The sequence below is a fragment of the Oncorhynchus gorbuscha genome, linkage group LG01 (genome assembly GCF_021184085.1).
Source record: "Oncorhynchus gorbuscha isolate QuinsamMale2020 ecotype Even-year linkage group LG01, OgorEven_v1.0, whole genome shotgun sequence".
Classification (NCBI taxonomy): Eukaryota; Metazoa; Chordata; class Actinopteri; order Salmoniformes; family Salmonidae; genus Oncorhynchus; species Oncorhynchus gorbuscha.
In genome coordinates this window covers 58654376-58667152 of record NC_060173.1, presented here as the reverse complement: position 1 = coordinate 58667152, position 12777 = coordinate 58654376, and the positions used below count along the sequence as shown (strand labels likewise).

General features: G+C 44.0%; 1 protein-coding gene across 2 annotated transcripts in view; it reads right to left on the bottom strand.

Annotated features, from left to right (window-relative positions):
* Nucleotides 1–1503: 1503 nt before the first annotated feature.
* The window catches only part of LOC124012376 (forkhead box protein O1-A-like), a 62623-nt gene continuing 51349 nt past the window's right edge, over nucleotides 1504–12777 (bottom strand). The window contains exons 2-4 of one of the 2 annotated variants that reach the window (XM_046325969.1): nucleotides 4129–4320; nucleotides 2366–3846; nucleotides 1504–2229 (exon numbers count right to left, since the gene is read on the bottom strand). In XM_046325969.1, coding sequence (XP_046181925.1) covers nucleotides 2401–3846; nucleotides 4129–4320 — 1638 coding nt within the window. In that variant the 3' untranslated portion in view covers nucleotides 1504–2229; nucleotides 2366–2400. The remainder of the gene's footprint in view (nucleotides 2230–2365; nucleotides 3847–4128; nucleotides 4321–12777) is intronic. The other variant, XM_046326053.1, reaches the window with a different exon arrangement.

Below are 12777 nucleotides of genomic sequence, written 5' to 3'. Positions count from 1 at the left end.
ATATACACACAGCATATAGCATATACTGTGCATTTGGAAAGTATTCAGACCCCTTGACTTTTTCCAAATGTTGTTACGTTACAGTCTTATTCTAAAATGGATTAAATACATTTATTTTGTCATCAATCTACACACAATAACCCATGATGACATCACAATACCCCATAATGACAAAGCGAAAAGTTTTTTAAATATATATTTTTAGCAAATGTATTAAAAATAAACAACATAAATACCTTATTTACATTAGTATTCAGACCCTTTGCTATGAAACTTGGAAGAAGTTTGGAACCACTAAGACTCTTCCTAGAGCTGGCTGCCCGGCCAAACTTAGCAATCGGGGGAGAAGGGCCTTGAGCTGGAGAGTTCCTCTGTGGAGATGGGATAACCTTCCAGAAGGTAAACCATCTCTACAGCACTCCACCGATCAGGCCTTTATGGAACAGTAGCCAGACGGAAGCCACTCCTCAGTAAAAGGCACAAGACAGCCGCTTGGAGTTTGCCAAGAGGCACCTAAAGGACTCTCAGACCATGAGAAACAAGATCTTCTGGTCTGATGAAACCAAGATTGAACTCTTTGGCCTGAATGCCAAGAGTCACGTCTGGAGGATCGTGGGACCATCCTTACGGTGAAGCATGGTGGTGGCAGCATCATGCTGTGAGGATGTTTTTCAGTGGCAGGGACTTGGAGACTAGTCAGGATCGAGGCATAGATGAACTGAGCAAAGTACAGAGAGATACTTGATGAAAACCTGCTCCAGAGCGCTCAGGACCTCAGACTGGGGCAAAGGTTGACCTTCCAACAAGACAACGACACAAAGCACAGCCAAGACAATGCAGGAGTGGCTTCGGGACAAGTCTCTGAATGTCCTTGAATGGCCCAGCCAGAACCCGGACTTAAATGTGATTGAACATCTCAGGAGAGACCTGAAAATAGCTGTGCAGCGACGCTCCCCATCCAACCTGACAGAGCTTGAGAGGATTTGCAGAGAAGAATGGGAGAAACTCCCCAACTACAGGTGTGCCAAGCTTGTAGTTGTAATGTGTGCACTGGGAGTCAGGAAGCAAGTTCAGGGAGTGAATCATTTAATAAATAATTGAAAACATAATACAAAACACGAAACACAAACAACACAGACATGGAACTGGAACAGAAACAATAACACCTGGGGAAGGAACCAAAGGGAGTGACATATATAGGGAAGGTAATCAGGGAAGTGATGGAGTCCAGTTGAGTCTTATAATGCGCAGGTGCGCGTAACGATGGTGACAGGTGTGCGCCATAATGAGCAGCCTAGTGACCTAGAGGCCGGAGAGGGAGCACACGTGACAGTAGTGTCATACCCAAGACTCAAAGCTGTAATCGCTGCTAATGGTGCTTCAACAAAGTACTGAGTAAAGGGTCGGAAAACTTATGTGATATTTCTTTTTTTTTTCTTTTTTAAACAATTACAAAAAAAAATGTTTTTTTTAAATAAAACATTTGCTTTGTAATTATTGTGTAATGTGTGTAGATTGATGCCAGGGAAAAAAACATTGAATCAATTTTAGAAGGAGGCTGTAACGTAACATAATGTGGAAAAAGTTGAGCGGTCGGAATACTTTCCCGAATGCACTGTATGTTTGAAGTATAGTAGCATATTTACATCGATAATGTCTTACTCAGACATAATATGTCAAACCTTTTTTGACAACCTTATAGAGAAGCACCTTGAAGGGTGGGACAGACCCCACTTGAATGTGAAACAGAACCGACTCCATTCCAGTTGTTTTTGAAGAGCTAAAGCCAAACTAAAAAATATAAATACACACTCGCAAAAACATAATGTGAGATCCCAAAAAACTAAAATAACATACGAAACACAAAACATTTTTCACAATAAAACATTGCTTTAAGAGTCTCCAGCTTCTTCCAAGTACTGTTGAAGTGAATGGTATTGTGCTGCTATATTTACAAGGCCAACTTCAGACCAGCCTTTCCCTCAAGGTCTCAGCCAGCGCAGTCCCTCCGTACCCCTACCCCCAAATCTAAAGGGTCTAGATATGTGAACACAGTTTAGTGATGGAGCTTCCACCTGATTTCTTCCATCTTACATATCTGCAATGGATAGTGACAGAATTGGGACGGGCTGATGATAGTCCTCTGGAGAGGGGCAATGGATTCTTTAGACTCTTCCATTCTCTTCATGAAGGCCAGTGGAGAATGTTGAAAAATCTGAAAAATCAAAACTGTAAAACCATCAATAACTGCATAATGAATCTATTAAAGGATTTGCAAAACATTTACCATTGAGACACAATTTAATAGTAAATATATGATATTATATGTACACTGTTGTGTTATATTGCATCTCTATACACTAACCTGTCTGCTCTGAGTCGGAGAGGTGTGTGTGTGTCTTAGCCAGACACCCAGCTGTGTGTGGTGGTCTTCACCCCAACCCCCTGACTAAACCCCTGGTTGGTCACCATGGGGTCAAAGTTGAAGTCCAACGAGTCTCCGTCCATCAGCGTGTCATGAAGAACAGACTCCATGTCACACTCAAACCTCTCGATGGACATGTCGTCTAGATCACTAGGCAGCCGCTCCTGATGACGATGATGATGGTGGTGGTGGTGGTGGTGGTGGGACTGGGGATGAGCAGAGCTGGGACCTGGACCTGGTCTCCCATAACCATTAGCACTGCTGCTGTAGCTGGGTGGAGGAGCTCCGTTGTGGTGGGGACTGTGGGTGTGATGGCCTGAGACTGGGTGACCACCACCACTGTGGGGCCGCTGCTGTAGCTGGTGGATGTGTGTCCTGAGGCTGGCTAGACGGGCAGGGCCCCCAGCGTGGTTGAGGCTGGTCAGGGGAATCAGGCCACAGCCGTTCATGGAGGGTCCAGATGGGGGAGGGCACTGGCCCTGGCTGTGGAAAGGCTGCAGATGTGGGTGAGGGTGTGGATTTTGAGTGTGGGACTGAGGTTGTCGTGTGTGTTGCTGAGGAGGGGGACTCATCATCTTCACCCCTCTGTGCCCCCCCACCTGTCCCACCTGCCCCTGGCTGCTGTAGTTGGGCAGCATCCGCCCTCCTCCTCCTCGCCCTCTCCCTGAATGGGACACTACTGTCTCCATGGTGGGCATGGCCTCCCCACCACCCCCACCACGGGGGTCAGCTACTTCAGAGGTCAGCAGCTCCTTAAGGAGGCCAGCAGGGCAGTTGTAATGGCTCCGGAAGTGTGCAAAGGACCCTGGAGGCTTGCTCTCTGGCAGCGTCTGCATGGGGATGGGGGAGAGATGTGGGCTGTTCATGCCTGGCCCAACCTGGCCATAGAGGCACTTCCTGTAGTCCTGCTGTTGGGGTTGGGGGTTCATGGAGGGGGAGCTATAGGGGCCGTTCTGAAGCATGGAGGAGGGGGAGGACCGTGAGGAGTCGGGCCCAGACCCAGGCCCGCCACATACCACCAGCTGGCCTTGATTCTTGGGGGACAGCAGGTTGAGGTTGTCAAGGAGACTCTCCATGACATTCTCTGTTCCGTGGTGACCATGATGATGACCCCCCATGGAGCCGGCCAGGCCCACTTCTGATAGGCTGGGCAGGGTGGCCATGGAGGTAATCTTAGGCCCCATCCCTCCAGGGTAGCCCATATGGACATCGGCCTCTGATAGGTCGATGTCCTGTTCCAGGAAGGGAGAGCGACGGCCAGAGAGGGTGGAGGCATCGGAGGAGGCACGCGTCCGGAAGGTAGTCCAGGCCTCGAAGTCATCATTGCTGTGGCTGTGGGAGTTGGGGCTGCCGAGCCACTTGGAGTACTGGGAGCCTCCTGGGCTGTCTGCACCCCCAACTACCCCGTCCTGGAGAGCCACCTGGGGAGACAGGAGAGGGACAGAGGTGAGCTCAGGTAGACAAAGGTACACAGGTGGACAGGCCACTGACACAAAGCTGACAGACGTGCAGAACAACTCTGCACTGTAGGTAAAATTAGTGATTGTTTTAATTTCAGTACTTTTTGGCTCATATTAACCTATAATGGATATAAGTGATGTACCCCAATATATTCACTTTCCCATATTGACAAACAAACACTGTAGTGGTGCTGAAATACAGCTGATGATAGACAGTGTATGTACTGTTCTGCTCCTTCCTACCTTCTTCTTGGCAGCCCGTCCTCTGCTCTTGGTGAACTTGCTGTTGTTGTCCATGGAGGCAGCTCTACGTCGGGGGGACTTCCCGCTCTTCCCTCCCTCGGGGTTCAGCATCCACCACGAGCTCTTCCCTGTCCCCTCGTTCTGCACACGAACAAAACGACTGTGGAGGGACAGGTTGTGGCGGATGGAATTCTGGAGGGGAGGAGAGAGTTTGGATTTAACATCATAATAGACATTGCTAATAACACCATTCAGGCTTTACTTCAACATTTCAGGATACAATCTATACTCAAATAAAGTCCGTCCTCTGATTTCCGATGATGGTGTCACTTTGTCTTCCTCCCCAGTATTCTTCCATTAAATAATCCATATCTAACCTGAACTAATGTCCCTACGAAACACTACATGGTGTGACATGTCAGTGTGTATTTGAGGAGACAATTCCATCTACTTGTAGATCAAGTGTTGCCTCGTTACACCACATCACACTCATACGTACACACGCACACACGTGCACACACACGTACACACACACACACATCCAGAGACCACACAAGGGCTGCCACAGTCCCAGCCACTCAATATGAGCTACATAGGTAAGGCATGGCCTATTGGGCTTGAAAGGGAAAACTAATTCGACAGTTTTTCATACGAGAAGGAGGTGGGAGTGAAATCAAATAAACAGGCCAGACAGACAGTGCCCTGCTACATGTATATACACATGTCCTTCCTAATGATGTTTTGTCTACGCTACATGTATATACACATGTCCTTCCTAATGATGTTTTGTCTACGCTACATGTATATACACACATCCTTCCTAATGATGTTTTGTCTACGCTACATGTATATAAACACATCCTTCCTAATGATGTTTTGTCTACGCTACATGTATATAAACACATCCTTCCTAATGATGTTTTGTCTACGCTACATGTATATAAACACATCCTTCCTAATGATGTTTTGTCTACGCTACATGTATATACACACATCCTTCCTAATGATGTTTAATAGATAGATAAATAGATAAATATATATATATATATACATATATATATACAGTGTGTGCAAATGTAGTAAGATAAGGGAGGTAAGGCAATAAATAGGCCATAGTGGCGAAATAATTACAATTTAGCAATTAAACACCGGAGTGATAGATGTGCAGAAGATGAATGTGCAAGTAAGAGATACTGGGGTGCAAAGGAGAAGAGAAAAATAACAATATGGGGATGAGGTAGTTGGGTGGGCTATTTGTAGATGGGCTGTATGCAGGTGCAATGATCGGTAAGCAGCTCTGACAGCTGATGCTTAAAGTTTAAAGTTAGTGAGAGATATAAAAGACTCCAGCTTCAGTGATTTTTGCAATTCGTTCCAGTCATTGGCAGCAGAGACCTGGAAGGAAAGGCATCCAAAGGAGGAGTTTGCTTTGGGATGACCAGTGAAATATACCTGCTGAAGCGCGTGCTATGGGTGGGTGCTGCTATGGTGACCAGTGAGCTGAGATAAGGCGGGGCTTTACCTAGAAAAGACTTATAGACGACCTGGAGCCAGTGGGGTTGGCGTCGAAATAAAGCGAGGGCCAGCCAACGAGAGCATACAGGTCGCAGTGGTGGGTAGTATACGGGGATTTGATGACAAAACGGATTGCACTGTGATAGACTACATCCAATTTGCTGAGTAGAGTGTTGGAGGCTATTTTGTAAATGACATCGCCAAAGTCAAGGATCGGTAGGATAGTCAGTTTTACGAGGGTATGTTTGGCAACATGACTGAAGGATGCTTTGTTGTGAAATAGGAAGCCAATTCTGGATTTAATTTTGGATTGGAGATGTTTAATGTGAGTCTGGAAGGAGAGTTAACCGTCTAACCAGACACCTAGGTATTTGTAGTTGTCCACATATTCTATGTCAGAACCGTCCAGAGTAGTGATGCTAGTCCGGCGGGCAGGTGCGGGCAGCGATCAGAGCATGCATTTAGTTTTACTAGCATTTAAGAGCAGTTCGTGGCCACGGAAGGAGTGTTGTATTCTCTTGTTTTGGAGTAAGATTAATGTCTAAACCCACTAACGATTTACATGATATGTATGATATGAAATAAAGTGTAAAGTGTTTAATTAAGTATACTGGATTTTTTTGGTCATTGAACAGTCACTGTTTCTGTTTTATTTGGTTGTCACTCACTCTCATTTTGTCTGATGATGTTGCACAGATTTGGCTGACCTAGGATGCAACTCCGGTCCACAACAGCACTGCATACCCACAAATCAGCGTCTATTATCATACCAAAACCTTGATCTTGGTTGGGCTAGGATAACAGTACCTTAGGTCTCAGGGCGGGTGACGTCACCACACCATGGCTACTAGGGCATTCTCACTTTGTCTTTCCTTGATTATTTGCATCCTATCTCCTCAACTGTATTGTATTGCAACTGTATTGGAGGAGAAGGTACAAAGTCCCTCCCCTCTGACCTACTTCTCCAATGGGTTTTTAGAAGGAGACTAGGAGATGAATCGAGTAATGATGAATTGAGAAAGAGCCTAGCACTCACATGTCAACTAGCTCACATGTGATACACACTCACCTCTCTTCTACACTCACTGACCTCGTCCTCCTCCGCATCAAACTCAGCAGCCAGCAGAGCAGACTGTGTGAACTGAGTCAATCTAGTACCCACAAAATTGCTACATTGGCTCTGATCACACAGTCGGTGGCTGAGTTATACTGTCGCTGGCATAGGAGGAGGTGAAAGGGTTGTGACTGTAGTAGAGGTGAGCTGCATGTGAGTTCTAGTAGCCAATGTGATGTCATCCCCCTTGAGACTTGAAGTAGTGTATCCTCCTGTCTATCATGACGGTATCTATATTTTAATACTGTAAGCATCTCGGCTACGGGAGGATCTCGGCTACGGGAGGATCTCCTCCTGCAACTTTGCACCGATTTGTTTCATTCCGCTACACTCATTGTCCTCCTTCTCCAGTGATTAGCATGCTAGCTACAAGTGTCATTTGATTAGGGTTTGTGTCCTGGCCGGTCAGCCATACAAAGATGGAACTCACACATTACTACATAGCTACTTTGCAGCCCATGTAAAAGTTACCCTTCACAGTGGTCCCTCTCAAAATACATGATGGTTGAAATAAAGTTGCGTCATGTCAATATTATCACCACAAGGTGCAGCATTTGTATTATAAGATTTACTACATGTAAACAAACAACTAGCTTGGTCTCGTAACGTGAGGTTTATGATACATGTCTAGCACAAGCTAGCGGTTCATTAAAACTAGAGTATGTTCCTTAATTGAAACTAAGTGGGCAGTACACCTGGTTAAAATATAGTTGCGTTTTGAAGGAAGCAAATGAAGAGCTAAGAGAGAGAGATTAGTGAGAGAGGTCGATAGTGGGGTAATTACTGCTGCTAGCTAACTTTGATGTAGCTAAACAATGTGGCCGTCACACATTGGACTCGTATGCTAGCTACATTTAGTTTAGTTATATTGTTGGCTGTCGTGAGATAAATTCATCTATCTAGCTGGCTAACAAGGTAAACTGATCTTTGTCTACCTTCACAATGCTAGCTCTGGTTATTTGCTGTGCTAGCCAAATGTAACACCATCAGATTAAACGGATAATAAAAGGGAAATAAACATTTTCTGATGATTTTGTTTCGTGGATCTGGTAGCAACAAGTCAATGTGTTTATATAATTAATTTGTTACATTTTTGAGTTGGATCAATAAATACTAACTTATAATTTTGTGCTAGCTAGCCAACTAACTAGGTAGTTAACGATTATGGTGATCTGCAGGATTGGATGTTTACTGGAGAAGGTCTTGGTGGCGCTTGCATATAGCATGTTATTGTTTTGACTGTTGAAAAGGTCTAGAACCTTGAATATAATCTAAAAAATATGGGTAGACCTTTGAGGTGTGCACTCTGAGCCAGAGAGGAAGGGGAGGTGCTAGTGCTTTTTTTTTTACATTTCACTGACAGCACATATACACACGAATATGCATACACACACAACCAATGGTTGTAATCCTTTTCACAATAGCTCTGAGTAACACGTTTCCTGTAGAACTCCACCCTGTTTCACCTGTACAACCCTCTCCCACTCATCTATCAACTCCCCCTCAGAAGCATGCACATGTGCACACACACACACACACCCTAACTGCCTACACCATCAAACAGAGAGAAAATAAAGAGAGAGAAAGAACAAAGGGAGGGGAAAATATCAAAAAAAGGTTTTCTTTTACAGGCGGGCTGGGCAGCATTACAAAAGACACCCAGAGAAACAGTTTGAAGAGCTCAGTAAACGACAATGGAAATAGTTCCCCACACAAATAGTTTCTCCGTCAAAAACACAATAATGAAGAACATAACTGACAAACAATATACCTAGATGACAGTAAGTGAACCACATACACTACCGGTCAAAAGTTTTAGAACACCTACTCATTCAAGGGTTTTTCTTTATTTGTACTATTTTCTACATTGTAGAATAATGGTGAAGACATCAAAAATATGAAATAACACATATGGAATCATGTAATAACCAAGAAAGTGTTAAATAACTCAAAATCTATTTTATATTTGATATTCTTCAAATAGCCACCCTTCATCTTGATGATAGCTTTGCACACACTTGGCATTCTCTCAACCAGCTTCACGAGGTAGTCACCTGGAATGCATTTCAATTAACAGGTGTGCCTTCTTAAAAATTAAATGTGTGGAATTTCTTTCCTTCTTAATGCGTTTGAGCCAATCAGTTGTGTTGTGACAAGGGTAGACAGAAGATAGCCCTATTTGGTAAAGGACCAAGTCCATATTATGGCAAGAACAGCTCATGTAAGCAATGAGAAACAACAGTCCATCATTACTTTAAGACATGAAGGTCAGTCAATCTGGAAAATTTCAAGAACTTGTAAAGTCTCTTCAAGTGCAGTCGCAAAAACCATCACACGCTATGATGAAACTGGCTCTCATGAGGACCGCCACAGCAGTGAAAGAGCAAGAGTTACCTCTGCTGCAGAGGATAAGTTCATTAGAGTTACCAGCCTCAGAAATTGCAGCCCGAATAAATGCTTCACAGAGTTCAAGTAAAATAATGTAATGTAACACATCTCAACATTAACTGCAAAGTTTTTCAGTCACAAGAGAATATATACTGTATGAAAACAACGTTATAGTTTTTTTGTTGAAGTGACAATGACAAGTGAATAGTTAGTCCTATCTGGTGTATGTGACAATAAAACTTTTTTTTCTCTCTTCCAGCCGACTTGGCCAGTGGGTTTTGTGAGGTAAGATCTGATTAGCCTGGCTTTACTCATAGAGGTTGAAAGCAACGCTGTCTCCACATGACTCACTTCCTTTCTGTGTGTGTGTGGGTTGAGTTGAATTGAATACAGTAAGTACTGGAGTAACCCTGCAAAAAATAATGAGGCATTAGGACGTCACAAAATTGCCACCTAAAGTCATCTGGACTTTTTGTCATGATTGCATGGAGGTTTTGCCTAGTTCCCAGTTAGTCCCAGGGACATTTTTGAGACACTGTGTCATGGTCCCCTGGAGGTCTTTGTCACCTGATTGTCACAAAGAAACACCCATTCCCAAATGTGTTCTTTATTTACACAGGGCACACACACCCTAGTTTCATTTTACATCACCCTTGTTACTTTTGCCAAGCCCATCAAGACCCTGATTGGTGAACCAAACTGATCCAGTCACAACCACAGCATTCAACACAATGTGTTCAACATATTTGACACACATGATGTAAGTTTATTCATACAGTATTTATTATTCAACATGTCGTCACCTGGGATTTGAACTCACAACCTCTTGATTCACAGCATTCCAATCCTCCTGCTACACCACAATGTCTGCATCATTGACTGATGGCCTTTTTCTACACATTTCACATCTAAGTAAATCTCAGCTCTGGTAAAAATACACTAAAGAAAAACTATTATATTTATCATAGTGATTCAGAAGTAACATTAAAACTGAATAATATGATTGACTCCGCTGTCCTGGCGTCGTGAGGGAACAAACTCCCTCACGACGCCAGGACAGCGGAGTCAATCACCACCTTCCGGAGACACCTGAAACCCCACCTCTTTAAGGAATACCTAGGATAGGATAAGTAATCCTTCTCACCCCCCCCTTTAAGATTTAGATGCACTATTGTAAAGTGACTGTTCTATTGGATGTCATAAGGTGAATGCACCAATTTGTAAGTCGCTCTGGATAAGAGCGTCTGCTAAATGACTTAAATGTAAATGTATATTTCCCCACCAACAACTCTACTGAAACCCCAAACTCAAATTGCTGAAATGAGTCAATTAAATCAGTGAGAGAATAGTCAGATTACCTGATAACTAAAATAGCAGTGCAGATGACATTATTTTGCTAAGTGCAGAGATGTATTATAAGTAATGAATGTGGTTTGGGACACCTGGGACCATCACGTGACAAAAACCTCCAGGGGACAATGACAGAACGTCCAAAAATCTTTCAGGGACCATGACACAAACGTCACAAGAATGTCCTAAAAATGACAAACCGGGATCTAGACAAAACCTACCAAGAAAGTTAATGTGACCTTAAGGGGATCATAGCACAATGACCCAAGAAAATCCTAAAAACTCCCCTGGGACAAACCGGGAACTCTATATAAATGTCCCGCAGAGAATGTTGCCTTCGGACCATCCTAAGGACTAGAAAAAATGACATGGTCCGCAGTGACATGCTGAGAACTTACAGGGAAGATGTCAAAGGTCCCCCAGAGAACATTCCCTTGGGACTATCACTCAATGCTCTTATAATGTTCTTAGAACAATCCTAATAATTCAAATAAAATCTCAGAACGTCATTGGGATAACATCACGTCGAAACCCTTAAGGGACCAAATGAGAACATCACCAAATGTCATCAGGACGTCCCCTGCTTGCTGGGAAGAGCTTAAAGAGAATGAATACACACGCGCACACACTCAATGACCACCGTAAAGGGCAACAACAGCATATACTCAAATTTTTAAGTTCCAAAGTTGTATTGTTACGTGCACAAGCACAGTGAAATGCCTTTCTTGTATGCTCTTTCCAAACAATGCAGTAATCAATAACAGTAGTACTATAAAATAAAGTAGAACAAAAACAGACGGGAGATAAGAAGAACACAAGAAAGGAAGTAAGCTACACTACATGACCAAAAGTATGTGGACACCTGCTCACCGAACATCTCATTCCAAAATCATGGGCATTAATATGGAGTTGGTCCCCCTTTGCTGCTATAACAGCCCCAACTCTTCTGGCAAGGCTTTCCACTACATGTTACAATATTCCATTAAGCCACAAGAGCAATAGTGAGGTCGGGCACTGATGTTGGGAGATTAGGCCTGGCTTTGTGCACGGGGGCATTGTCATGCAGGAAAGGGCCTTCCGCAAACTGTTGCCACAAAGTTGGAAGCACAGAATTGTCTGGAATGTCATTGTATGCTGTAGCATTAAGATTTCCCTTCACTGGAACAAAGGGGCCTAGCCTGAACCAAGACAAACAGCCCCAGACCATTATCCCTCCTACACCAAACTTTACAGTTGGTACTATGCAATGGGGAAGGTAGTGTTCTCCTGGCATCTGCCAAACCCAGCTATGTCCATTGGACTACCAGATGGTGAAGCGTGATTCATCACTCCAGAGAACGCGTTTCCACAGTCCAATGGCGGCGAGCTTTCCACCACTCTTAGTGTGCGGCTGCTCGGCCATTGAAACCCCTTTCATGAAGTTCCCGACGAACAGTTCTTGTGCCGACGTTGGTTGCAGAGGCAGATTGGAACTCCATAGTCAGTGTTGCAACCCGTGACAGATGACTATTGCACACTACGTGCTTCAGCCCTCGGCAGTCCCGTTCTATGAGCATGTGTGGAGCTGCTGTTGTTCCTAGACGTTTCCATTTACAGTTGACTGGGGCAGCTCTAGCAGGGCAGAGATTTAACACACTGACTTGTTTGAAAGGTGCCACGTTGAAAGTCACTGAGCCCTTCAGTAAAGCCATTCTACTGCCCATCTTTGTCTATGGAGGTTGCATGGACGTGCGCTCGATTCTATACACCTATCAGAAAAGGGTGAGGCTGAAATAGCTCAATCCACTCATTTGAAGCGGTGTCCAGATACTTTTGTATATAAAATCAGCAAAAAAAATAAACGTCCCTTTTTCAGGACCCTGTCTATCAAAGATAATTAGTAAAAATCCAAATAACTTCACAGATCTTCATTGTAAAGGGTTTAAACACTGTTTCCCATGCTTGTTCAATGAACCATAAACAATTAATGAACACGTACCTGTGGAACGGTCGTTAAGACACTAACAGCTTACCGACAGTAGGCAATTAAGGTCACAGTTATGAAAACTTAGCACACAAAAGAGGCCTTTCTACTGACTCTGTAAAACACCAAAAGAAAGATGCCCATGGTCACTGCTCATCTGCGTGAACGTGCCTTGGGCATGCTGCAAGGAGGCACGAGGACTGCAGATGTGGCCAGGGCAATAAATTGCAATGTTCGTACAGTGACACGCTTAAGTCAGCGCTACAGGGAGACAGGACGGACAGCTGATCATCCTCGCAGTGGCAGAACATATGTAACA